The following is a 27,019-nucleotide window of genomic DNA, read 5'->3' on the forward strand; positions in this document are numbered from 1 at the left end:
CGTCCTATCTTTTTGATTCTAGCCATTCTGACAGGTATAAGAGCTATTATTGATTGCTATGATTATTGCTAAGATCTCAATCTGAATTGTGACTACTATGTAATGTATACTTCCTGGTTTCTTTTGTTTGCCCTTTATTGACATTTTTTAAAGGCCAATTTAAAGTCTATTCCAACAAAACAAACAAATAAAAACAGACACAACAGTAAACTAGTGGTTGGCAGAAGGGAGGTCAGCGGGGGTATGGGTGAAATAGGTGAAGGAGATTAAGAATACAGACTTAAAGTTTAAAAATCAAAAAATCTATCCCATGTGTTTCTTAGATGCTATTTAGCTACCATCCAAAACAAAAAACAAAAAAGAATACTGCCTAAGATTATTTTAAAAAATCAACTTTAAATGCTTGAATAGTTAAACCAACTACTTAAGGCAGAGGTCATAGTTCATTATAGTAATGGCAATGATATAATCTTTATATTATATCTAACAAGCCTAATTTATTTTAGAAATCAATACTTCTAACTTTAGAACTTACTCATTTCTCTCTACTTCTCTCTACTCCCAGGAATCAAGTCTCTAAAAAATAAAATAAAAGACATCTTCTTTTCTGAATATATGTTATGTGGGTTTTTTTTTTGAGACTATCCAAGTGTTAGTGCTTTGAGGTTCATTTTAAAAACAAGTTGTAGATGTATCTTCTGCAAAGTTAACTGATATAAAGTCTGCCAGAATAATGGACATTTGTCTTTTGTTTGTTTAATTTTGGCTAACTAGTATCCAGCTGCTTTTCCTGATTTTGGAGATTTAAAACTATGATCATTATGGAGAGGAATACACAGGGATGATCTGTTTTGGTCAAGCAGACACACTCCTTCCCCTTCCATATTGTAGAATTTTGAGTACAAAGACTTAGAGATATTTACGATCTTTTTTTAGCATTTATTTATTTTTGAGAGATAGAGAGACAGAGCATGAGTTGGGGAGGAGCAGAGAGAGAGGGAAACACAGAATCTGAAGCAGGCTCCAAGCTCTGAGCTGTCAGCACCAAGCCTGACGCAGGGCTGGAACTAATGGACTGCAAGGCCATGACCTGAGCCAAAGTCCGGTGTTCAACCAACTGAGTCACCCAGGCACCCCAAAAGGCTTAGAGGTGTTAAGGAATCATTCATAACAGCAGTTTTTTTCCTATGGTATTGGTAGTGGCTCTGCCCGTTTAAGGTAGACAGAATGGGTTTTTGTCATTTCCCAGTGTATGTAACACAGAGATCCTGAAAAGAGAGCTAAGTGGAAGTTCTAGTATGGGGCCTTTAAACTAATAAGGAAATCTCTTGAATCTTTATGTAATTCCAACGCATGCACATTTATATCACAGTCCCATCTCTGCTTATACTGTGTGATTCTCAAGGGAGAGAGGGAAAGAGCAAGTTCCCTTTGGAGACTTCTGGTTCTTCAGTGGCCACAGGACAGCCCGCTTACTTCCACAGCAGACAGTTTCAACGGTGCAAGGTTTCATAACACCTGTGGGATTCTCACTGATTGGAATGCCCAGGGTTTAGACCTGAAAACCCAGTAAACCAAATGAAAAATTCTCAGAGGGGAAGATTGAACAATCTGAATGCATACCCCTGAATGAAAAAATAAAAATAAAAAGATTCCATCAGGGAAATTAAACTGTACTATGGGAGAAACTTCCTGGGGCCCAAACAATCTAGATTATTATTTTTTTCAAAGTAAAAAATTCAGTAGATGACTTAAAGACCACATTAGTAGCATCAAAGATCGCATATAAGAAATAACCCCAAGTACAGAGCAAAATGTTAGCATAAAGAAGTCCTGAAAAAAGGTAAATAGACCCAGGAAGTCAACATCTTTTAAAACCTTACATGTGATAGGAGTTTCAGGAGGGAAAAAGAAAAAAAATTACTGATGGAAGAGATCGGTAATAGTTAAACAAATTATAAGCATAGAACAACCCGAGTCTTGATATTGAAAAGGCTCATAGAGCTCTCTGCTGTATTGATGTGAAAAGACACACTGAGGAAGATATGTATCTATATACTGAACTTTTCCAGGCAGAAAGAATAAGTTGCCTACAAAGGGAAAAATTAAGTGAAGAACTTTCCATTTACAACATTGAAAACTTGAAGTCAGACTACTAGAAGAAAAAAACCTGTAATTCGCTTGATTAAGAGGAGTTCTTAAGCTTTGTGGGAGTATGAAAGGCTGAATAGAGCAAGTGATGTTACTTTAGAGAAACAAAGCTCCTGTCACTTGCTTTCTTTCTTTCTATACTTTGAAATAATTCTTGACTTCATTTGTCCTACATGCAAAGACTAAGAGGATCCTTCATATATATATATATAACTCCTACTTAAAATCTAACAATTAGCACTTTAAAAATATTTTCGGGCTCCAAAAGTTTTTTTCAAGCTCGATGGTATTATATTATACTGGTTGGAGTCTAAGAGATGTGGATTTTTGAACAAGGTACTTATTCTCTTTTAGTGATTAAAATGGCGGTAATAACTGTACTTCATATAGCTGGTAAGGGGATTAAGTGAGAAAATGCAAATAAAACATCTTCATGTAATATCTGTGTGGTGTATGTGCTCAGTGATTGGTAACTGCTCTTATGTTAATATAAAAATAACATGATCAGAAATAACATTCCTATTGTGTTACATAGTATTGATTCAGGTACTTTTATATTTGTTGAAAAATGTAAGAAAATATAGAGGTAAGAAGATATTTTTCTAAGAAGTCTTTAAGCAAATTGGTTTATTAGGAAAGATTAGGCCAACTTTACATAGTAACATTTAATACCATAATTAAAGTTAGCTACTGGAATGAATTAATAAAAATTCTTAGCTACATTCTCATTCTTATCCCAATTTAGAACTTCAGTTAATTATTTCATATATAATAGGATTTCTGCCCTTTTTCCCCCCATTATTTACCATTTGGGGAGTCTTACATAATTGTGTTTTGTCTGTTTTTCTTTTTCTTTGCCATAGAAATGGGAATGCCTTAGTTTGTGAGCATTCAACTGGATAAAACTTAAGTTCATTCAATCAAATGTAATATATTAACCTGGATAAGATCCTGGTTCAGAAAAAAGTTAAAGCTGAAATTATTACGTTATACAGTTTATATAATTTTTATATAAATACACTCATGTATGTACAAGTGTGTGTGTGTGTGTGTGTGTGTGTGTGTGTGTGTGTGAAATTAGGCAGTAAATAACCTAACTGATGATTCATTTAACTTATGGGCTGATAAAAATGAGCACGGAAGTTTTCAGCAATAGGGAAGACCTTGCTCTTAGAGTAATTGAAGACAGTTGTGGTCTGCTGCAGGGGGCAACAAAATAGGAAATCCTGGGACCTTGTGACTGCTCTTGGCTCTCTCATTAGCAAGCACTTTGACTTGGGATAGATTATGGGCCAGGTTACTCCCTGTGCCTTGGTTACTTCGCTTGTCAAGTGGAAATAATAGAACTGCTGTATTTATTTTTTACCTTGCTGTTATTTTATAGAGATAATATGAGATGGTAGAATGTCCTATGGGTTACAGTGTGCTTTTAAAATTTACAGTTATAAGAAGGGACATGCTATATGCAGTATGCAGCAAAATAATAGCCCAGAGATGTCTGCATCCCAATTTCTGGAACCTGGGAATGTTTTAGTTTACATGCAAACAGGAATTAAAGTTACAGATAGAATTAGGGTTGCCAGTCAGTTAACCTAAAGATGGAGAGATATCCTGAATTATCTTGGTGGGCCTCAAGTATCACAAGGTTCCTTAAAATTGGAAAAGGGAGACAGGAAGGAAGTCAGAATGATGCATTGTAAGCAGGATTCAACCAGCCATCACTTTCTTTGAAAATGGGGAAGGAGGCCATGAACCAAGGAATGCAGGGGCCTCTAGGAGACTGAAAAAGCAGGGAAATGGGGGCGCCTAGTTTTCCCATTGGTTATACCTTATGACTATTTATAGTACAATACTAAGCACAGGAAACTCGTGTTGGTACATTGTTTGTATAGTTCTGTGCCATTTCATCACATTTGGGAATTCATGTAATTACTACTGCAATCCAGATACAATACTTTTATCACAAAGATCACTCTCATTCTACCTATTTATGGTGTACTTTTATGGTCTACTCCCCAACCCCCATCCTTAACCCCTAAGAACCACTAATCTGTTTCAGTCTGTATAATTTTGTCACTTTGAAAATGCTAGAATCATATGGTATGTGATTTTTTTGAAATTGGCCTTTTTCCCACACTGCACAGTGCCTTTCAGTTTTGTTTAATTGCTGATTAGTATTTCATGTTGTTGATATACCATGATTTAGCCCTTCACCAAGTGAGAGACATTTTGATTGTTCCCAGTTTCAGACTATTATAAATAAATCTTCTATGAACATTTGTGTACAAATTTTTACATGGATATGAGTTTTCATTTTTCTAAGATAAAAGTTCTGGAGTATGATGACTGGATCTTAAGTTAAGTGTTTGTTTAGTTTTCTGAAGAAGCTGTCATACTGTTTTCCAGAGTGTTATATCATTTTCCATTCCTAACTACAGTACATGAGAGATCTAATTTCTCTGCATCTTGCCAGCATTTGGTATTGTCCCTTTCTTTTATTTTAGCTATTCTAATAGGTATGAAGGGATAGCTCAGGGTGATTTCAATTTGTACTTCCTAATGGCTAGGGATGTTAAATGTCTTTTCACATGCTTATTTACTGTCTGTATATCCTTTGGTGTAAAATATCTCTTCATGTCTTTTGCCCTTTTTCTTTTTTTTAAATTTTTTTAATTTGTTTATTTTTGAGAGAAGAGAAAGCAGGGGAAGGTCAGAGAGAGACAGACACAGAATCTGAAGCAGGCTCCAGGCTCTGAGCTGTCAGCACAGAGCTGGACACAAAACTTGAACCCACAACCATGAGATCATGACCTGAGCCAAAGTCAGATGCTTAACCAACTGAGCCACTCGGGTGTTCCTTGCCCCATTTTTTAAAATGGAGTACGATGCTGTATTACCTGGGATACATTAACTTGCAGATAACATAACACCTCACCATTGATCGCTTAAACAACAAATACTTTATTGTTTTCAAACATTTGGCACCTGCTAGGCATTTAGATTTATACATTGGTGAGGAAAACAGAATTTAAAAATGTTTATAGCCATCACAATAGATGGTGATATACTTGATCCAAAAAAATAATTATTTGAATATAAACTGATTAAGAGTATTTTAAGTAACAAAATTGATATGAATGCTCAGATAGACTCCTCTTATCTCAAGTGAGAAAATGTTCCATTTTACATTTTTGGAAATCAAACAGTTGAGTTTTCCATAATCTTTACAATTTATCCTAAATGATTTAATTTTATTATTTGAATACCATTAATCTGATATTAAATCTTATGGTTGAAACCTTCTGATTATGTATAGTGATTGATCTCATAGAATTACCTCCTGCTCTTACTGAATTCTGTGCAGGTGATAAAAAATTCTGTAGACAGTGATTTGTTTGGATGAATTGAAGCCATCCAGCCTGTAGTAAATGAAGAATAATCCACTTTGTGTTGAGTAGATTTGATTGGAGAATTAGGAAACTTGGAAGCTAGATAGGAATTCTGGATTGTGGTTGGTAGTAGGATCAGCTAGACCAGAAGGGTCTGCTATCATTTACAGAATAGAGGACATTTGCAAAGGGTCAGACAGGTATTTGTGGTTATAATAAATACTCCATGTAAAGTTGTCAGACTGCATGTCACATGGTTGAGTCAGGAACTCAACCATTCAGGAAAACGGAGAATGGAGATGTGAAGAACCAAGCTGGCTCTGGGGACTTCAATAGCTCAGGTTTGTGGACCTCCTCACTAGAACTTCCCAGTGATGCTGATGTGTCTTGGCTTCGGATCCAGTCTGGTTTTCAGACTTGAGATAGAAAGAATCTGATGCCCCAGCTGGAGTCAGATGTTGACTTTTAACCAGTCATCTTTGTTATCAGAAGTTCTCTAGTATGGACATGGCTCTCCGGGCCTCACTCTAGCAACAGGGTGCCATTCCTAGAGAGGTACCAAGTGGTGAGGTGCAGACGGTAGGGTGAGTCAGGGAGACCAAGAAGTAAAAATGAGTTTGGTTTTGAATTTGGATTCCTTCAAATATTGAATAATAATTAGCATTCTTTGAGCCATGCCATCATGCCTTCAAGGATACCTTCATACTGTTTCTGGGTTAAGGAAAAAAAAGTATTCTATATAAACTTCTATTTTATTGTGGGTGTATGTGCTGCTGCCCAGGGTATCTCTTCTGTTGCAACATACTCCATTGTCCCATTGGACTTTGTTTACAAAATCGGTGTTAAAAGCTAAAATCATTAAGTATTACAAGACAGTGACAGTAGAGCATAAACCTAGCCTGGGGCCCTGTGCAGCTGCACAGGTTATATGTCTTGATCAGATCACACCTTCGGCCTGGTTAAAGTGCTCCACAAAGAATTCTCTATACTCGAATGACATCTTAATCCCTTAACAGGGCGCTCCTTGATCTGGGTGAGGCTCCCACCTACATCATGGACCTCATGCCTGTCACTCTCTCCCTTTCTTCCTGTTACAGCTTCACTGGCCTTTTTGTCTCTGGAATGAGCCAAATGTGTGTCTTTACCAGGATCTGCGTAGTTGTTATTTTGCCTAGAATACATTCGTCTCAGATTTTCACACATGATGTTAAATCCTTGTACCTTTGCTATGATGCTATCATAATGTCTTGCCCTACCCTGCTTGTCTGGTTTCTCGAACCATTTTTCATTTTACCAACCATGTTTCATTTTACTTAATAGCACTTATTATCTGGAATTATATATTTGTTTAATCATATATTTGACTGTCACCTCTGTGTTCTCTTCCCTACTCTGTGCCTGAGTAAAAACACAGGAACCTTGTCTGCCTTATTTTGCACTGTTTCCAAGAGTACATACCTCTGTGCCTACCCAGAGCAAAAACCACCTCGTTGTGGTTTTATTTTGCATTTCCCTGATGAGTAACAGTGAGCATCTTTTCATGTGCCCTGTGGCCATTTGTGTATATTTTTTGGAGATATGCCTGTTTATGTCCTTTGCCCATTTTTAAGTGGATTGCCTCTTTATTATTGAATTGTAAGTGTTTTTTAATATATCTAGAAGCATGTTTTATCCCAAAAACATGATTTGCAAATATTTTCTTCCATTCTGTGTTGTCTTTTCACTTTCTTGATAACGTACTTTGAACTGAACGTTTTTAATTTTGATGATTTGATTAATAACATTAAAAAGTCTACTTTTTCTTTTGTTGTTCGTGCTTTGGTGTCAAAAGAATGAATCCTTTGCCAAATCTCAGGTTATGAAGAGTTAACCCTGTTTTCTTCTAAACATAGGGAACATTTCTTCTGTGTTTTATAGTTTTAGTTCTTTTTTTTGGTCTGCGATCCAAATGGAGTTAATACTTGTGAGATAAGAGGTCCAACTTTGTGGGTATCTAGTTTTCCCATTCAATTCACAGTATTTCTTTATAATCCTTTTTATTTCTGTAGTAATGTAATCCTTTCATGTGTGATTCTGGTTATTTGAGTCTTCTTTTTCTGAGTCCGTTTAGCTAAAAGTTTGGTAGCTTATGTTACTGTACTTCTCGGTAGTTCCTTCCTTTTTGTTGTGTAGTGTTCCCGCATGGATGTAGTCCAGTTGACAGCCATTTGGGTGCTTTCCAGTCTGTGGCTGTTACGAAGAATGCTGCTGTGGACACTGGTGTGTAGGTCTTGGTGTGAACATATTGTTTCATTTCTCGTAGGTGGATGCCTAGGAATGGGATTGCTAGATGGAATGCTATGTCTGTGTTGAACTTTCTAAGAAGCTGAATTTTCCTGATGGCTGAATGTATTAAGCATATTTTCATCCTTACTGGTCATTTGTGTATATTATTTTTTGAGATTTCAGTTCAGATCTTTTCTTTTCTCTCTTTCTTTCTTTCTTTTTTTTTTTTTTGCATTCTTATTATTGAATTGTATTGAATTGTAAGAATTCTTTCTGGGTTTTAGATATGGGTCCCAAGATTTTTGATTATCATAAGCATTAGTGTGAATGCTTCCTCCTAATCTGTGTCTTTGGACAAGCAAAGGTTTTTAATTTTGGTGAAGGCCAGTTTGTCAATTAAAATAGAAAAGCATTTAGTATTTTACCAGCATTGGGATAATAAAGTAGATTTCTATTAGACAACTATTTGTAGGTTAAAAACAGTTTATACAGAAATAAGATTGTAATTTTAATTACATTGCAAAAATGTAGGAAAGTAGTTTGGGTTTAAGGGTTTCTGCTTGAAGTGCATTATAACAATTTGTTTAGGACTTACTTTTAAAATTCAAAATGAAAGAATAAGCTACTCTATAATGAAAACTGAGTATATTATATAGGTCAGTTTTAAGATTTAAGAGTAAATGTCAGGCGGACCTTCTTTAATTAGAAAATAATTATCTAAAATATGCATGCTTATTTTTGAGATAATATTGCTTGCCCCTACTGTTTGGAAGTATATTTCTAGAATTTAGGGAAATAGTTTATTTTAATAGCTTGTTGTCTGAAATCTTCCCATAAAGGAAGACTCAATTCCTTATAGTTAAACATTTTTTTCGCTTGTGCTTTCCCTCTGCTTCTCTGAGATCAGAGGACACATAGATATTCTTTGAGATATTTCTCATTGTTATTGATTTTGGTATAACTCTCATAGTTTTCCATATTTCTACAACATCGAGACAGGAAATATGAGCAAAGCTTCAAACACTGATCTTTTCAGTCTGGTGTAGTCCAGCAAATCTCCAGTTCTTCTTGGCACCTGGAAGTAAACAGTCCTCTGTCCACTGGATGTATTTACTTTCTTCTTTTCCTACCCAGCAAAATGTGAGTGGGAGGAAAATATATAATTTCTGAGCAGAAGTGTAAGAGCCAAGGTATAGTTTACTATATTTTGTTTTTCCCCACCTTGGTTAGGCAGGTATCACATTTTAACATAGAGCTCTCTTCAGCCTGATATGTAAGTAAACTCCTCTGCTGTCACTTTTTCAAGTTGTGTGAGTAAGAAATAACCTTAATTTTTCTAATAAGCCTATGGGATTCTGGAGCATTTTGCTACTGCAACATAACTTAGACTAGACTGAGTGAAAACACTCTGTTTATAGAATTGAATGCAAGTGAAAATAAACAGTAAAGAAATGATTATTTAGAAAGAATGACTTGTTTGGATGCCATTATGGAAAGAAATATCTTGGAGTTGTTCCCCAAGTAAACCGGGGTCCTACACATACTTTAAAATACCTTCCTATTTATTAGCATAAACAATTGGTATGTGCACAGTGATGAATTAAATTAAAATGGCTATAATCAAAGTATATTTACTTTCTAATGCAACTTTAAGACCTGGGGCCAGTCTCTTAAACTGAATCAGATAAGGTGTGAACTTGATTATGCTCCAGATAGGTTAGTGCCTTGTTATATGCTTTCATAGTATTCTACTTGATCATAGTTGGTTCTTCTAGCTTGATAGATTGTTAATTCCCTTTGATAGGGAACTAACAATAATCTTCTGATTCATTCTTGTACTCTTATTGCCCATCACTGGTACTAGTGTGTGTGGTGTGTTCCACATACACTGATGTGTGGGGGATGGCAAAGCAGTTCACAAGAAGATAGCATTGTTCTATCCGGCCTTTTTTGCATTAATCTTGTGTTAATGGGGATAAGGAAGCCAAGTAATTTTCCACTTCTTAATTAGGTGATATTTTGAAGTGCTTTTTATTTTAAAGATAGATGAGTTTGCAATATGTCCAACATTTCCATATTCATGTACACATACAAGACACATTTTATGGTCAGGTATAAATTATGTTTAGATTATCTGTCATTTGTCAAATCATTGCTTGTCTTCATTAGGCTGGGTCGTTGAATATTGATTCCAGTCACGCGTTCACCTCTATTATAGTGGATTTTCTATAAAGAATGGGCAAACAGTTTTTGTTGTTACTTGTGGATTAAACCTTTGAATTGCTGCTGTCAGGAACTGAGAAATTGAGGTAGGGAGAGAGAAGAAAAAAAAGGTGATGGTGGCAAATGTACCAAAAATTGCTATGGATGGATGATACATAATAAAGTGTTTCCCTTTGAGGTGGCTCAAAGCACTTAGCCAAATTAATTTTGCTAATATTTATATTTGATGTATGAGGCAGGTAATTCACATCACCTGCCATTTTATCAGTGAGGAAAGGAGAACATTGTTAATTCCCAGCAGTCCGTAAAGCTGATATAGGGTTGTTATAATAGAAGTGTTTCTTTATTGAGAACTGAAAGTTCTGTCTGCTTAGTGGGAATTTATTCAAGAATGTATTTTCAGCATAAAAAAATAATTTCATTCTTTAAAGTGTGCCAAATAAATTCTTTATTTTTAGGTTAGCTTTTGAGATTGTATAATTTTTACCAAATTTGAGTAGTAATCATTACCAAGCTAGCCTTATTAAAAAAAAACCACCCAAAAAAACAAAATCTAATCTGTTTACTAAAACTTAAACCAAGTTTTTATTATTGTAATCCACTCATAAAGTAATATATTCTCATAATTTCCTGGTAACTCCATTTTATTTATCTGCTATCTAGAAAAAGATATTTACTTTCCCTGTATAAACTCTATTTTAAATGGAGTTTTGCCCAATCACTTCCATGGTTACCTGTCCTTTGATGAAGTTAAAAGCCCTGGAACTTGGAATGGCATACACTGGGGGTCAGGAAGGGAAGAGTGGGACTGGTGTTGGACCCCTCCCCCCAGGTATGTACTTACCTCTTGTTATTTTAAACATAGTATGTCAAAAATTAGCAACTTTTTTGGTATTGTCTTAACAGTATTATTAGAAGTTAAAGGTGTTCATTAAAGAAAAATGAGAAAATACACCTATAACAACTGTCACATCTTGTTTTCTGTCCAATATGGTAGCCATTAAATAAAATTAGCTAAAATTTAAAAAATAAAAAATTTAGGGTCTCACTTGCCCTAGCTGAATTGGTTATCATATCAGAGTGTGCAGGTTATAGAAATATCCATCATGGTAGGAATTTCTGTTGAGCAATATTGTTAGACCCCACTGTACCTGTGTATATAATCCTTTTTATAGTAAAAATGGGATCATTTCATGCATACTTTTCTTATTTTTTCACTTTGTGTTGTGAACATATTTCATTATCAGTGAATATTTTTATCTAATCTCATTTTTAATGGCTGCAAGAGTTATATGGAAATAACCATTTTTTTAAATCAGTCACCTATATTAATACCATTTATAATATTTCTGATTTTTCACTTTTGTTTTATAAATAGTACTATAAAGAATGTTGTTTTCTTTAAATATATGCATAAACCTTAATTATCTTAGCACAAGTTCCTGGAAAGCCACAAATTCTTAATAAGAATCAAAAAATTGTAACTGCTGGAGATCTCCACTAAGGTCCTTGGTTTAATCTGTCACATTATGTATTTATATGTCATTCATAAATGGGCTGGGTTAAGGAAAGTCATTTCCCACATCTTCCTTACTCTTTGCAAAAATTCATTGAAAATTCAGCGAAGCTCTTGAGAATGTGATTCACTTACTTTTGTTTCATGATTGTTTCTTTCCCTTTTCCTGCCAGAATACCTCCCTTAGGCTTTTTTAACATCAGTTTGTCATATAAAAACTGAGTTGAGATCTTTTAAACAAGTCTCAATATAGCATTTTCATAAAAAGTAAAAGTTGGCAAAAGTCCGCACTCGTATCCTTAAAAAGGAGAAGAGCCAAGGATGATCGTAATTTTTCCCTTCTGAAAAAATCCCCACTGACACCGAAAACCATTATCTTGATAACTTGCCCACTTAGGTTCAGCTGCTTTCAAGAAAGTTAGAGTATTTATGCATTTACTGATAAATTTGGGACTACTTTGGTAGGCATTGTGGTTAATGGTGGTAAGTATATATATTTATATATAAAGTTTTATATTTGTTCAGTTGTATTTTATTAGAATTCCCAGAGTGAATGCTTTCATTCTTTTAAGGCCTTAAGAAATATAGGAGGAAAAAGGTCAAAAACCAAGAACAACAACACAAACCTCATACAGTTTTTGAAGTGGTGTAGGGATTTGCTTATTGCTCAAGTCTGTCTATTAAAGGAATTAATTATACATTTGCATTTACTTTTAGATTAAATGTGTCGGTCCAAAACAATCTGGATTTCAGGGAGATGTCCGGCTTAAATTTGTGGTTGTATGAAAATGGTATTTGATGCAAATGGCCCATGTAATCAGTCAGTTCTCTCTTTACATGGTTATCATATTATCTGAAACGTGTTCATAATAAAGCTGTGTCCTCCCTTTGTATAGTTCCATGGTAACTGAGATTGCAGAAGCGGGTCCAGATGGGAAAGAAAGATTTACAGAGTCCTTTTCTCTCTTTATTCTCAGCTGACCCAAACTACATAGAAAATTATTAAGTATAGTAAGTACAGTTCCAGGCTTTAAAAAAATATGTACTCTTAGTCCTTAAATTGTTGGAATCTATTAATTTTTTTTTTAAATTTTTTAAATGTATGTTTATTTATTTTGGAGGAGAGAGAGGGAGAGAGGAAGAGAGAGGGAGGGAGAGCGAGAATCCCAAGCTGGCTCTGGGCTGTCAGCGCAGAGCCCGATGAGAGGCTCCATCTCATGAAATGTGAGATTGTGACCTGGGCTGAAATCAAGTGTCAGATGCTTACCCAACTAAGCCACCCAGGGGGTCCTTAACTTTCTCTTTTAAATGGAGTGGGTATTAGACTTTTCTTCTGTAAACAGAATCCAGGATTACATATATAAACCTTACTGTGAATTGTTCCATATTTTGCCCTTAGATATGACAGTTACAAATAAGACATTAAGAAATCCCACAGTGTGTCCAAATATATATGTTTATTTTATGTCAGCCCTGAAAATTTCTAAATTTGCTGTGTGGTACAAGTAATCATGGTTAGAAATAGAAGACATATATTTTATATTGCCTTTTATTTACTGTGCTTATTTTGGGACACAGTTTTGAGTGTTGATCTTTAGAAGGAATATGCTTGATCATAAGGATTGAGGGAACAAGAACAGGAAATATTCTAGTGGGTCTCCTAAAATGGAACTCTGGCTGTCATGGGTGTTATTTCTGAATCCTGGCTTCTTGGTTTCCCACTGGGGGGTTGTTCGATGGGATGAGAAAGATGACATTGGTCATGGGATTAGTAAGTAAGGTTATTTAGGACAAATGTGTAGATAGATGTGTGTTTAAGAATTCACCTAAGGGGAAAAAGGCTTGAGTTACAGTTCGGGGATGTTCCTGCCTTGTTCTTGTGTAGAATGATAAGGTAGAAATTAAATGCCTGACGTTAGTATTAGGTATGACTTCTCCTTTCCACCTATAGACTGTCACCTTGCACAGATAGCAAATTTAATTGCTGTGAGCATCAGTTTCTCATTTATAAAATGAGCATCATATTGCATTGGGTTGTTAGGGGGAGAGTTAAGTGAGACAGTAAAGCAGGTAGAGCTTCAGTAAATGTTCATTTGTTTTCACTCTCTTTTCCCTTGGGTAGCAGCAGTAAGGTATTCTTATAGGTGGGTTTTGTATAAGCTAATGATGGACTGGATAACTGTCCATTACCATATGCCATTCTTTGTTACCATCAATGCAAATTAGTTTATGTCCTTTGTTTCGTATCCTGTGTAATTTTTTAAACTTGAATTATGATTTAATAAGGCATGAAATCAGTTGTTTTTCCTCAACGTGGGGCAAAGGAGCTGAGGTGGGGTGTGAAAATGTGATTGAGTACTGTTATTAAAAATATTGCTAATATTGGTTGGCCAGTGTGTGGGCAAAACAGGTGAAGGGGACCAAGGGGTGCAAACTTCCAGTTGTAAAATAGCCACGGGGATGAAAAGTAGAGCAAAAAACAAAAGAAGAAAGGAAAGAATATTGCTAATGGGATAATTTATCAATTCTAATAGAAAAACAAAAGTGAGTTTAAAAAAATTATATGGTATATTTCCCAAAGAGTGAAAATGTAAAAGCGGTCTATTCTTTGTCTCTGTCAGATTGAAAGAACAACAGTGCATTGAAGTTGAGTCTGTTGAATCAATTCTCAGAAATATAGGAAAATAATAGTAGTGATAAAATTTTTTTTTTTTTTTTAACTTTTAATGTTTATTTATCTGTGAGAGAGAGAGAGAGACAGACAGAATGTGAACGGGGAAGGGGCAGAGAGAGGGGGACACAGAATCCAAAGCCGGCTCCAGGCTCCAAGCTGTCAGCACAGAGCCCAATACGGGGCTCGAACTCCCGAACCTCAAGATCATGACCTGAGCCGAAGTCGGACACTTAACCAACTGAGCCACCTAGGTGCCCCATAGTGGTGGTATAATTTCTTAAACTAAAGTTCAAAGCAGAATCAGAATGTTATGGTACAGGTTCAATCCTGTGTTCCTTGAGGCAAATGTTTCTAAATGTGCAACTTTAAGCCTTGTATCTAGTGGCACTAAAATGAATTTCAATTGGCTGTAATGTTTTATACTAATGAGGAGTTTGCCTGGAATACTAAGTCCTTGAGGACTTGAGAGAGGGGAGGTGGGGGTGACAGTTTAGGTAAGGTTTCAGAAAGGTAGCTAAGATCTGCCTTTCTCTCCCAGAGCACCTTTTGGATGTGGTCATTGCCCCTTAGAACTGTAAAAATATCTGTAATCCTTTTATAAACTTGTGTAGTTAGACTAAGGTTATTTGCTTTGTTCTTATTAGTGTTTCATTTAGCAGAGTCTAGTCAAGGTTTAGAAAAAGTAATCTCCCCCTAAATAAAAAGAAGCATAAAACAATAATTAACTTGGCATAAATGAATTCATTGTTCCTAGGACTGTTACCATTTTGCCTTTATTTCAGTCCAGCAGATAGATTTTTAGCACTTCCTGTGTGTATGATTCTGTTTTTGAAAGGCAGATGAAAAGATCCTGATTGAAGGGACAAGGTGTTTATTGCGTCCCTATCATATGCCAAGAACCAAGCAAGCTGGGTTTATATATATTGTCTCACTTAATTATAACAGCAATTCTCTGAGGTAGGTAGTGTTTTATGAAAGAGGAAATTGAGATTGACAGAGGTGAAGTAACTTGTGTAAGGTCAGACAATTGTAAAGTACAGAACAGTGTTCTAAAACCAGGTTTGTACAACTGCTGGGCAGTACTTTTTAGAGTTGGCTCTGTGGGGTTTCCAGGTAGAAAGGGTATCCTTTGTTATAATAATTCTTAGATTAATTCTAGGGCCTGCTTTGTCTTAAATTGTGGTTTGTGTAAGCAGATAATGCTGATTTCACAGATGTATTGTGGCCTGGCCTGCCTCTATTGCAAAAAGGATGCAATTGACCTGGATCTAAACATCTACTATATATGCATACGGAGTAATCTGTTTCTGAGTTACTCTGGATGCAATGAGCCTTTTAAAAAATTCTTGTTTTTCTGAGTTTGTTGGTGAACTTGATAATGGGAGCAAAATCTAACTAGAGGATTCCTTTATTATAATTTTCATGCCAAAATATGATCATGAAGAACTACTCTTCTGTGTGAATTCAGTAAATTTTTTCTTGGAATAATTTTTTGAGTGAGTAAATATTTTTTAATTCTTAAAAAAACACATAGAGTAGTTTCAGGTATACATGATAGCGATCCCCACGGTAAGTCTAGTTACGATCTGTCGCCAAAGTTATTACAGTACTATTTAGTATACAACTCATGCTGTGCTTTACATCCTCATGTCTTATTTATTTTCTAACTGGAAGTTTATACCCTTTGCCTTATTTATACTCATGCTTACTATATGCTGGGCACTATTCTAAGAACACCTCAAATATTTATTCTTTTTGTTCTCCTAATAACTCCACGCAGTGGGTACTGTTACTATCTCCTTATTTACAGATGAGAAAATGGGAGAGCAGAGGGGGGAAATGGCTTCCTAGGGCCCCAGAACTAGGAGGAATGGAAGCTAGGACTCGAACCCACGCAGTCCAGTTCAAGGGGATGGTCTCTTCACCACAGCTCTGTTCTTAACTGTTAACTAGGATGTTTTACCATTAGTAAGTGAAGAAGACTTGTAGAGAATTTGATCTTTTTGAACTTTTTTTCAAAAAAGAAATGCAGTCTTCCCCCCCCCCCCCCCCCCCCCCCCCCCGCAGTGAGGCACATGGAAAAAAGTAGTAAGTCAGTATCTAATAAGGCACAAAAAGGCAGGTAGTTCATTGAGGTGAAATTAAGAAATGTACCCCAAGTATGCTAGTCCCAGATGTTGACAGAATTCTGAATTTTTGGCGATTTTTGTATGAAAGACAAAGACTAAAACAAAAGGTATGATTAAAAACTTTGACTTTTACACAATAGAAAATTCTTTCTGGACTATTTTACTTAAGATTCTTTTCTACAGTCTTAGCATTATATAATCTGGATCTAGGTTCTTTCTCACATGTATTTGTTGCACATATTTTGTTCTAGTCTATGACTTTCCTTTTCATGTTTGTAATTGTGTCTTTGGAAAAGCAGAAGGTCTTAATTTTGATGAAGTACAGTTTACCAACTTTTTTAGCAGGTAGGCTATTTTTATCTTAAGAAGTCTTTTCTGTCTCAAGGCCATGTCTCTTCCATGTCTTGTCCTATAGGTTTTATTGTTTTAACTTTTATTTTTGAATTTATGGCTCATTTGGAGTTAATTTGTTTTTACGTGTGAGGTAAGAGTTTGACTTTATGTTTGTGTGTTTTCTTTTTCTTATCTGTGTAGGCAACCGTTGTTCCAACATGATTTTGTTCAAAATACTACTTTTTTCCATCATTGTATTACCTTGTCGCCTTTGTTTTTTATTAAGCTTATTTATTTATTTTGAGAGAAAGAGAGCCTGAGCATGCAAGTGGGGGAGGAGCAGAGAGAAAGAGAGAAGAGGGAGAGAATCCCAAACAAGATTGTGCTGTCAGCACAGAGCCCTTTGGGGGGCTCATCCTCACAAACCGTGGGATCATGACCTGCGCCAAGATCAGGAGTCAGAGGCTTAACCAACTGAGCCACCCAGCTGCTCCATCCTTGCCTTCTTTATAGAAAAATCAAGTGGCCATACTTGTGTTGGTTTGTTTTCTTTTTTGTTGTTCTGAATATTGGTTTTTATCCCAATAATTCGCTGTCTTATCTTTATAATAAATCTTGAAACGAATATCATGATTTCTTCAGCTTTCCAGCATGGTTCTTAGAGTATCGCTCTCCGTTTACTTTTTCAGATCATATTTTCCTTTAATTCTTTGGACTCATTTCTAATAATTGCCTTAAAGTCCTGTCTGCTAAGTCCAACATCTTGGCCATCTTGGACATGATTTCTTTTGACTGCTTTTTGGTTCTTGACTGTGGATCACATTTTCCGTTTTCTTTGTATGTTTAATAATTTTTATTCAATAGTAGATACTACAGGAGCTGCAATATTATTTTTACTTACCTTCCTCTGAAAAATTTTTATTCTTGTTTTAGCAGAGACTTTGGTTGCTGGTGAATCACCTGAACTTCTGGATGTTTGGATTTATGCTTATTAAATAAGTGCATTTCTGTGGAAAGCCCAAGACTAAAATCTCTCATAGAGGGACTCAGTGTTCATAGCGTCCCCTGCCAATCTTGTTGAGGTTTGGTTTTAGAATTTTTTAGGCTGTGTCTATTCTAAGGCTTATTCTAGAGCAATTTGCATATATTTTGGCCTTTTTGTGTTCTGAAGGGCTTTTGTTTATTTGGGCCATATATAACATTAGAATCAAAACTACAGTCTTCATAAAGGTACTAATTTATTTCACTAATAGTAAATTCACTCTTATTGATAGAAATAATGTTTTTATGAAAAGTAACTATGTTTTCCAAAATAAAGTAGTAAAAATATTGGCATTAATGCATATAATCTTTATTATCTGGCTTAATCAAAGACAGCAGGATACTTGTGAATATTCTTCTTTGATATCCCAATCCAGACTTGACAAGTGGTAGGTTCTAAACGGGCAATTGCAATATGGAAACAAACCATAAAAGAAAAGCTTTTGTACTCTGTAACATAACGGCCTGTTAACGTGTGTTTCACTTTGAAAGGTTCTGGACTCAAACATGATTTTGTAAGTTTCCATTGGTCTCTTGAAAATATTAATTCACTGAGTTGGAAATTCCAAAATGTTGACTCATTTCAGATCTATATCAAAAAATTACTTTTGTAATACCGATGTCAACAGAAAAGCCTTAAGTATTTACAATAAGTTCAAGTTCACATAGGCAGAGAAAGAAAATTTACAGAGTTCTGATTTTTGTGTGAAAGCTTAAATTTTCCATCGTTGGCATTTTAAAAATGATTCAAGTCTGAATGACCATTGTATTTCTGTTTGTTTTTCTTTTAATTAAAAATGGTGCATCATGAAAAAGAGTGGCTATTTCAGCTTGCAACCACAGTAATCCCATGAGCCCTGTAACTGAGACAGTAGAAGTCCTGAATGCATGTTCCAGTTCTTCGCAGAGAACATTAAGAAGACGTGTATCTGTGGGTCAAGATTTAATACAATTAGTAATTTTTATTGTCATTAAGGACATTCTAAAATGAAACCGCTTTTACTTATTTATTCTTTCCTTTTAAGGTAGTGAAGAATGCAGGGATCCCTAGTATAGTTTGATGACACTGCCTTGGTTTGTGCTAAGTTACCAGCAGTTTTATTCTTTGTTCTTGTACCGTCAGTGCAGATGTTAATAATAAGAAAAAAGGGTAATTAGTGATGTTGTAGACCCCAAGTCTCTGCTCTAGGGTGTGGTACATATTCATAACTCAGATGGCCTTTTGTTTTCTCAGCTCTGCACTGTTGAGGAAGTGTTTTTAGGATCTGTACTTTCTTTCTTTTTTTTTTTAATGTTTATTTATTTTTTGAGAGACAGACAGTAAGCGGGGTAGGGACAGACAGAGAGAGAGAGAGTCACAGAATCCAAAGCAGGCTCCAGGCTCTGAGCTGTCAGCACAGAGCCCGACACGGGGCTTGAACTCATGAACGGTGAGATTGTAACCCGAGCCAGAGTCGGTTGCTTAACTGACTGAGTTATCCAGAGACCCCTAGGATCTCTGTACTTTCTTAAGGCCAGAATTTCTCTCAGCACTACTCCCCACCTAGCACTTTTTGACCTCCACTAACTGTGTTATGTGCTCAATCCAATAGTAGCTACTACCTGCTAAGCCTCAGGCGGTCTTATCTTATACAGACTATACAAGGCCCGCCCACAGCCCTGTGATTGCAAGGGACCCCTACACAGACCTTTGGGCCCTGTGTGCTGCATAGTCACTCCTCTCCAGTTTCCCATCCCGCAGATTCCAGCCAGCTTATGTACTCCGAATTCAGATCTCTGTCTTCTTAGCTCAGCATGACCACCTTGTTCTCTTCTGATTCTAGTTGTATGCGGGTGGTTGCCAAATTGTTTCGGGCAGAGAGCTGATTATGGTACCCATCTTTTGAGTTTCCCTTCTTTCAAAGATCACAGTTTAGCGCAACTGTTGACCACTGCCTTCAGTTAGTTGCTTCATGTATTTTGTCTACATCATAATTATTTGCATTAGGAAGAGAGGGCTAGTCTGATACACTGTTACTCCATCTTGGCTGGAAACTAAAGCCCTGGTTTTTAATTTCAGTGAATTGCATTTTTATTTCTCAAGATTCTTTTTGGTTCTTTTACAAACTTGCCATATCACTTTTTATACTTTTATCTAACTTAGATATTTTAGGTTGTCTTTTATGATTAAACACAATAAACATAGTTCTCTTTGTTTTTCAGTCTTTGCTTGTTTATTAAATAGCATAGTTCTTTTTATAATGTATCTGGTAGTTCTTTCTGATACTTGAAGTTTTTATGGCTCTGTTTTTTGCGTTTATTGATGTTAATTGTTGCTTCTGCATTTTGGATTACCTCTGTACTTGGTTATCTTGGTTATGTGCTGGGCATTTTACTATACATTTATCTGCAGGACTAAATTTTTGCCCTTTGATGAAAGTACCTTCCCCTGAGAGGATGGGCATATATGTTTGCCAGGTATCCTGACATTACTGCCAATCTGGGACACCTTAAAATTAAACTCAAGGCTCCAGATAGTTTGGACACCCAAAGTTTCCAACCAGAAATATGATTCCGTACTAGGGTGAGTTCACGTCACTTTATCGTCATCCTGAGCATATAACTTTTTGTATGGGGACAGTCTTCGTTAGAGTACTTGCTTTGTGGGGGCGTGGCTATGATTGCTGTTCCCTCTGTCCTATGAGACATTGAAAGGACAACTTATATTTTTCTGGATTAAGTGCTTTCAGAACAAAGGGAGTTTCCATACATGTTTGTCCTCTAGATTCCCATTTGCTCCTTAGTTTGGGGCTAGTAATTGTCATCAGCTCTTAGATGAAGTTATGTTTTTGTTTTAAATCTAGTTCTGTTCATTATTCACAGCCTGAGGATTGGTCCAAATAAATGGTCAGTCAATACTGAAAACAAAATCATGTCATTTAAATTCTAACTCCGATTCAGTAAGCCATACTACTGTATAGGCAAACACTGGTACCTTAAATTTTCATGTCTACTGTTAGTGATAAATCAACTCGATTTTTTTTAAATAAAGTACAGTCTTACTTTTATGCCGTAGTAAGTAAAGTGTGTCCTAAATGAAAAGATAAATGGCTTTTCAAAACAAAGATGTATGATATATATACAGGATTATAGTGATATAATACTATGCCATTACAAAGTATTATACAGTTGTAGTATTGTACATGTTTCTATGGAAAAGGCAGTCTGAATAGGTATTAACTTCAGGATATGCCATATATATCACCTAGAAAAAATAATTTGTTGGGGCGCCTGGGTGGCTCAGTCAGTTGAGAGTCCGACTCTTGATTTCAGCTCAGGTCATGATCTCACAGTCTTGGTTTGAGCCCTGCGTCAGACTCTGTGCTGACAGGACAAAGCCTGCTTGGGATTCTCTCTCACCCTCTCTCTGCCCCTCCTCCCCTGCTCATGCTCTCTCTCTCTCAAAATAAATAAATACACATAAAAAAGGAAAAAATTAATTTGTCTTTTAGAAGCCATGTGTGTTGGTGAAAGTCCTATACATTGAAGATTTTAGTTTGTTAAAATTTGGTCCTTGATATTTTGCTCTAAAATTAAGTTTTATTTGCTAAAAAAAGAAAAAAGTCTAACAGATTTAGTCCTCTGTGTGATTCAGTTTTGGAAGCTCAGTCAGATGAATATCTCTATACTCATAAAGAGTAAGATGACTATGAAATACATTTTAATATAAACATAACTGCTTTTAAAATGGAGTGTTCAGGGGCTCCTAGATGGCTCATTTGGTCAGGCGTCTACTCAATTTTGGTTCAGGTCATGATCTTGTGGTTCGTAAGAGTGAGTCCCTCATCAGGCTCCACACTCAACTTGGGATTCTCTCTGTCCTGTTCTCTCTGCTCCTGTCCCACTTGTTTTCTCTCTCTCTGTCTCTCTCTCAAAAATAAAAAACAAACAAACAAACAAACAAACAAATAAATAAATAAATAAAAGTGAGTATTCTTTGTGAGGAACAGTTTTAGACCTTTAGCTCTAAAATTCACATAACAAAGAATTTATGATATTTTAATAGGGGATTTCTACCTTTTATAGTGAAAACACTTTTTGATAACTTACCTAAAAGTCTTGCTATGTTTTTAGCTTGGAAATTCATATTGTTTCTATTTCTTTTATCTTCTCTTTTTTTTAATGTTTTTTATTTATTTCTGAGAGAGAGAGAGAGAGCATGAGCAGGGGAGGGTCAGAGAGAGAGAGAGATACAGAATCCAAAGCAGGCTCCAGGCTCTGAGCTAGCTGTCAGCACAGAGCCCGACGCAGGGGTCAAACCCATAAACCATGAGATCATGACCTGAGCCGAAGTCAGACACTCAATGGACTGAGCCACCTACTCGGCCCTCTTTTATCTTCTTAAATAAGTTACTAATACCTATAATTAAATACAATCTGCTATAGTAGCACTTTGTATTTTTCTAGGAATTTGAAAGGACGAGGCTTTGCATACATGTAAAAATCTTTTCTTATTATTTGGAAGAATGAAAATGATAGGCATGCTTAAATTTAATAGTTTTGATAAATGAAACAATTTCAGTTTCTACTGTATTGGTCACAGGGTAAAGGCGTGCTTTCTGAATCTGGCTCCCTATAGCTGAATGCTTGCACCAGAAATAGGAAAATCACATGTCCTTCTTGGCAAACACTCTTTTGAGAATGACATTTTGAATACTGTAATCCTACCTTAGTTTTAACTATCTGTTGTTATGCCAGCTGCTATATTTTCTCCATCTCCTAAACCCAGAAAGAGATAAATGGATTGGAGATGCATCAGTCGAACAATTGGATATAGTCAAGTCATTTGGGATTTGAGGTTTGATGATGACCTAATTAATTGGTTAAAGATAGTACAAGGAGATTTTTGAATGGCTGCAGTGGTCTTGAATTTATGTACTGAATTATTACTCAGATTTTAGTTCCCTTGTTTTTCTTTCAAATCTTACTTTCTATGTTGTTTGTATATTTTAGAAACTTTGCTTCAGACATTTGTGCTACTTTTGAAGGAGAATCTGTTTTATATGAGTGTGTTGTCAGTGCATGTTGATGTTACAAGATGAATTTCTTTTTTTTTTTTAAGTTTATTTATTTTGATGTTTATTTTTGAGAGAGAGAGAGAGAGGGAGAGGGAGACACAGAATCCTAAGCAGGCTTCAACTTGTCAGCACAGAGCCCATTGTGGGGCTCGAACTCATGAACTGTGAGATTATGACCCGAGCCGAAGTCGGTTGCTTAACCAACTGAGCCACCCAGGTGCCCCACTATTTATTTATTTTGAGGGAGCCAGAGCATATGAGCGAGTACGTGCAAGGAAGGGGAGAGAGAGAGGAATTTCTAATTGTATTATATATTTGAAGTCACATTTTGTAATTATTTGGTAGCTCAGAATTTTGAATGCAAAATTTGAAGCAGGATTGAGAGTTCCTCATGTCACCAGTTCAAGTCTAGACTGACATTCTTGAAATCCATTTTTTTACCTTTGACTGATGTATGTACTAGTTTTCTGGTGCTGGAAGCAGAGAAACAAATCCCCATAGAGAATGGTGTGAAACAGCAATTCAGTTGAAGGAATTGCTTGGGAGTAGCTTGGGACGTTTTAGTATGTACCTCACAACTTCCATTGATTATGGACTCTGAGTTTTGTTTTTGTTAGATAAAGTGTTAGTGTGAATGGAAAACATTTTTTTAAATTTTGATTTAGAGGGTGGGGAAGGAAAAGGTTCTACTTGAAATAACTCTTTTTTTTATTTTAAATTAAGTTTCTACCTTAGATATCTAGACATCACCTGCCTAGTCCAGCTTCTTCATTTTATAGACTTGGAAGTCTGGCCCAGATAATTTTTTTAATCTCAAACCGTATGAGTTTTTTCTTCTTCTCCAATGCATGGCGGGCCAATAATTTTGTAATGAATAATAAAAACGAAATACCGGAAAATAATTTTAAAATAACATACACAGTTCTAAATGCTTCCTCTTAATTTCTATGCTTACTTCAATGTAGATGGATTACAAAGAGTTCTGGGACTAGAATAGTCTGTAGACCATACTTGGTATCTCACTGTCAAGGTAGGAATTGGCAGATGGTCATGTGTGGGCCAAATACAGCTCACCCCTTGCTTTTTGTATGTAAGCAAAGAATTGTTTTCACATTTTTAAAGCGATTCTTTAAAATTTTACAGTACAATATTTTGTGATACACAAAAACTATATAACATTAATATTTCACTGTCCTTAACTAAGATTTTATTGGAACACAGCCACTCACGTTCTTTCAAGTATTGTCTGTAGTGGCTTTTCCCCTGTAAGGATGAGGTTGAGGCGGGGATGAGTAGTTGAGACAGAGACCATATGGTCTACAGAGTCTGATATATTTACTATCTGACCCTTTGCAGAAAAGTAAAGATCTAAAGAGCTGGCTTTAGGACAAAGCATTGAATTAGTAGTTAGTGGCAGAGTTGAGAGTACAAACAAGGTCTCCATTTACAGATGTGCTTTAAACGTTATCATTGGCTGCTGTGTAGTACAGGCTCCGTTCTTAGCGCTTATGCCTGCCACTGTTCTTATGTCAACTTCCCAGCACTGCCCTTTTGTACAAGTTAGAGAATTGTTAGCTTCTAGTTATAGATGCCTTTATTGCCCCTAAATCCCCTTTTTAAAAAAATTTTTTATAATGTTTATTTTTTGAGAGAAAGAGCAGAAGCAAGGAAGGGGCAGAGAGATGGAGACACAGAATCTAAAGCAGGCTCCAGGCTCTGTCATCACAGAGCCTGATGTGGGGCTCGAACCTACAAACCGTGAGATCATGACCTGAGCCGAAGCTGGACACTTAACCAACTGAGCCACCCAGGTGCCCCCCCCCCCCAAAACTCTTAATTCTCCTGAGTTAGGTTTTTAATTAATTAGTCTCCAATTAATTAAAAATGATTAAATACTTTCTAATGTGGATTTTGTTGTCAGCGTCTGCTTTAGAAAATCCAACTTCTTCACTGTTGCGACATTTGTCTGCACTGATATTTCTGTGGGTTCAGGTCTAATGAAAGAAATACATAGGACTCAGAATCTTTAGAAAATAGATATTTTTAGTAACAAGATTACTCCTTTAAAAGTCACCTAAAATAAAGCAAAACTGCAGCCAAACTTAATAGCAGGTTTCTATTGTAAAATAGCGGAGAGATAATAGGTAAAGTACTAGTTACAACAAAAAAGATTGAGATTTTAGGTGACTTTTGGAGAAACGATAAGGCTTTCAGGTTTTTTCCTCTACCTCATAAACTGGAAAAAAAAAAAAAAAAAGCTCCCATCATATAATTGTCAAGCCTTGTTAAATTAACATACTGCTTACTTATTTAAAGCAGGTCTGAAGTTCCCAAAGTATGCAGTAAAAACTCTGCTTTTCATGGTAGATGTTACTTCTTTGTTTTCCTACCCTTTGCATGTGATCACTCAGCAACTAAATAAAGATAAAGTGATAGCTGTCAGCTTTGCATTTGATACATGAGTCCCCTTCCTGATAAAGACCCTTTACAAGCCAAACCTTCATGTTGGGATTTCTTCTTGGAATTAAAACAAAACAAAAACAAAAACAAAACTGTCCCCGTGAAAGCTTACTCATTATGATGAAAGAGTAACTACAGTTTGAGATTGTGATACTTGCTATTTTATCCTGTTTACTCTCGAGTCAGTTTGTAAACATCTGGAAAATAATTATGATTGCTTGCATTCAAGGATGAAATAATATGAAAAGTCCTGGCAAAATCTCACCCGCATCTTCTCAGCCCTGGCTAGTTTTTACTATCCCATATGTGAGAGTAGCCAAGATTTAATGCAAGAGGTGCTGATGCACACTGTTCCAGCAGCTGCGTCCTAATTCCAGATAAGGCTATTCCTTTATAACGAAGCCACTGACTAGATGGCTTATGGATTAAAGGAGGGGGAAGAGCTTTATAAACAGCAGGACTTATTGCTTAGTAATCTATGAGGATTGCCTTCCAAATACTCCCAAGGAATGTATGTACTTTAGCTCGGAATATCAATGAATGAAAATTCAGAGCTCACCCACTGTAGTGGCTCAGATGTTTTTAGATGTTATATAACATCTCTTTAACCACTTACTTGAATATAATATTTCTGCTTTGTTTTAAATTTATGTTGTAGTATAGTGGTAGATAGTAACAGCTACTGTCCTCCTTAGTAGTGCACAAAATCTTAACCATTTGAACTGTTAGAATAACTTATAATTGAACCTTGCTTGTTTGGACTCATTTTTATTGTATTTATTAGCTTAACCGTTGGTTGGGTGATATTACAGCATTCCCCCCCCCCCCCCCCCCCCCCCCCCACTCACATACCAGATGTGGTAGAGAAGTGTTTTGGATTAATAAATTATTAAATCCGGATTTTACTTAAACAGGGCTTCTCTCTTTGGGGAGCCTCTATGTCTAAGAATTCTCTGTAGCCACTTTCTGCCTAATATAGCATGTGCAGCATTCATTCTTTAGCATATATTATAGTGATACTCTGCTTCTAAACATTTTTTATGGAAAGAATTATTGCAGAAGGCAGTTGTTTTTTTGCAGCCTGCCTGCAGGGGAGCAGAGTTGCATGCATTCCTATGTCCCTTAAACTTCCTGGAAGCGAGCCAGTATGTTATGGTGAGTTTCCTATGTAAGCAGCGAGCCACTAAAAGGCTTGCACAGTCTTACAACTCTGCTGAGGAGAGGAAGCGCTAGGAAATTCAGCAGTAAAATAGCAGCAACAAGCAGCCACAGTGGTAGTAAAGATAGGGAGGTTCACGGTTAGTGTATTTCACAGTGTGAGGCAGTGAGCATACAGCCTCCCATTCCGCTGCCTGAAGGAGGCAGACCCAAACTGGCTTCTTGCAAGATTTTTCTAGTTTCGTGTTTATGATGTTAAGTCATGTGATAATACTGTACCACAAGTTGCCAACTTTGCTTTACTCTAGAGAGGATCTTCTGCTGCAGTGCTTGTTTTCCACCTTTCTGTGTCTGTCTTTCCTCTTTTTTTTTCTTGAAAGAGAAAAAACTGTGCAATGTATGTTTATGCCTACACCATGCCGAGGCGACACTTACCAGTAAATAATCTCTGTATCCCTGAGGTAAGATACTGTCTCTGCTTTCCCTGCACAGTGCTGCTGCAGCACGGAGCCGATCCAAACATTCGGAACACGGATGGGAAGTCAGCCCTGGACCTGGCCGACTCGTCAGCCAAAGCTGTCCTTACAGGTAAGGAAGCAGAGAGCCCACGTTCTTTTTTCTCT

The 27,019-nt window shown here is 36.3% G+C and overlaps 1 protein-coding gene across 1 annotated transcript in view; it reads left to right on the plus strand.

Annotated features, from left to right (window-relative positions):
- TNKS (tankyrase) overlaps positions 1 to 27,019 on the plus strand; it is a 211,365-nt gene that overhangs the window by 34,972 nt on the left and 149,374 nt on the right. Inside the window, exon 3 of the mRNA XM_039220634.1 lies at positions 26,889 to 26,984. Coding sequence (XP_039076565.1) covers positions 26,889 to 26,984 — 96 coding nt within the window. The remainder of the gene's footprint in view (positions 1 to 26,888; positions 26,985 to 27,019) is intronic.

This window comes from Hyaena hyaena, unplaced genomic scaffold (assembly GCF_003009895.1).
Source record: "Hyaena hyaena isolate Hyena2069 unplaced genomic scaffold, ASM300989v1 scaffold_17, whole genome shotgun sequence".
Lineage (NCBI taxonomy): Eukaryota > Metazoa > Chordata > Mammalia > Carnivora > Hyaenidae > Hyaena > Hyaena hyaena.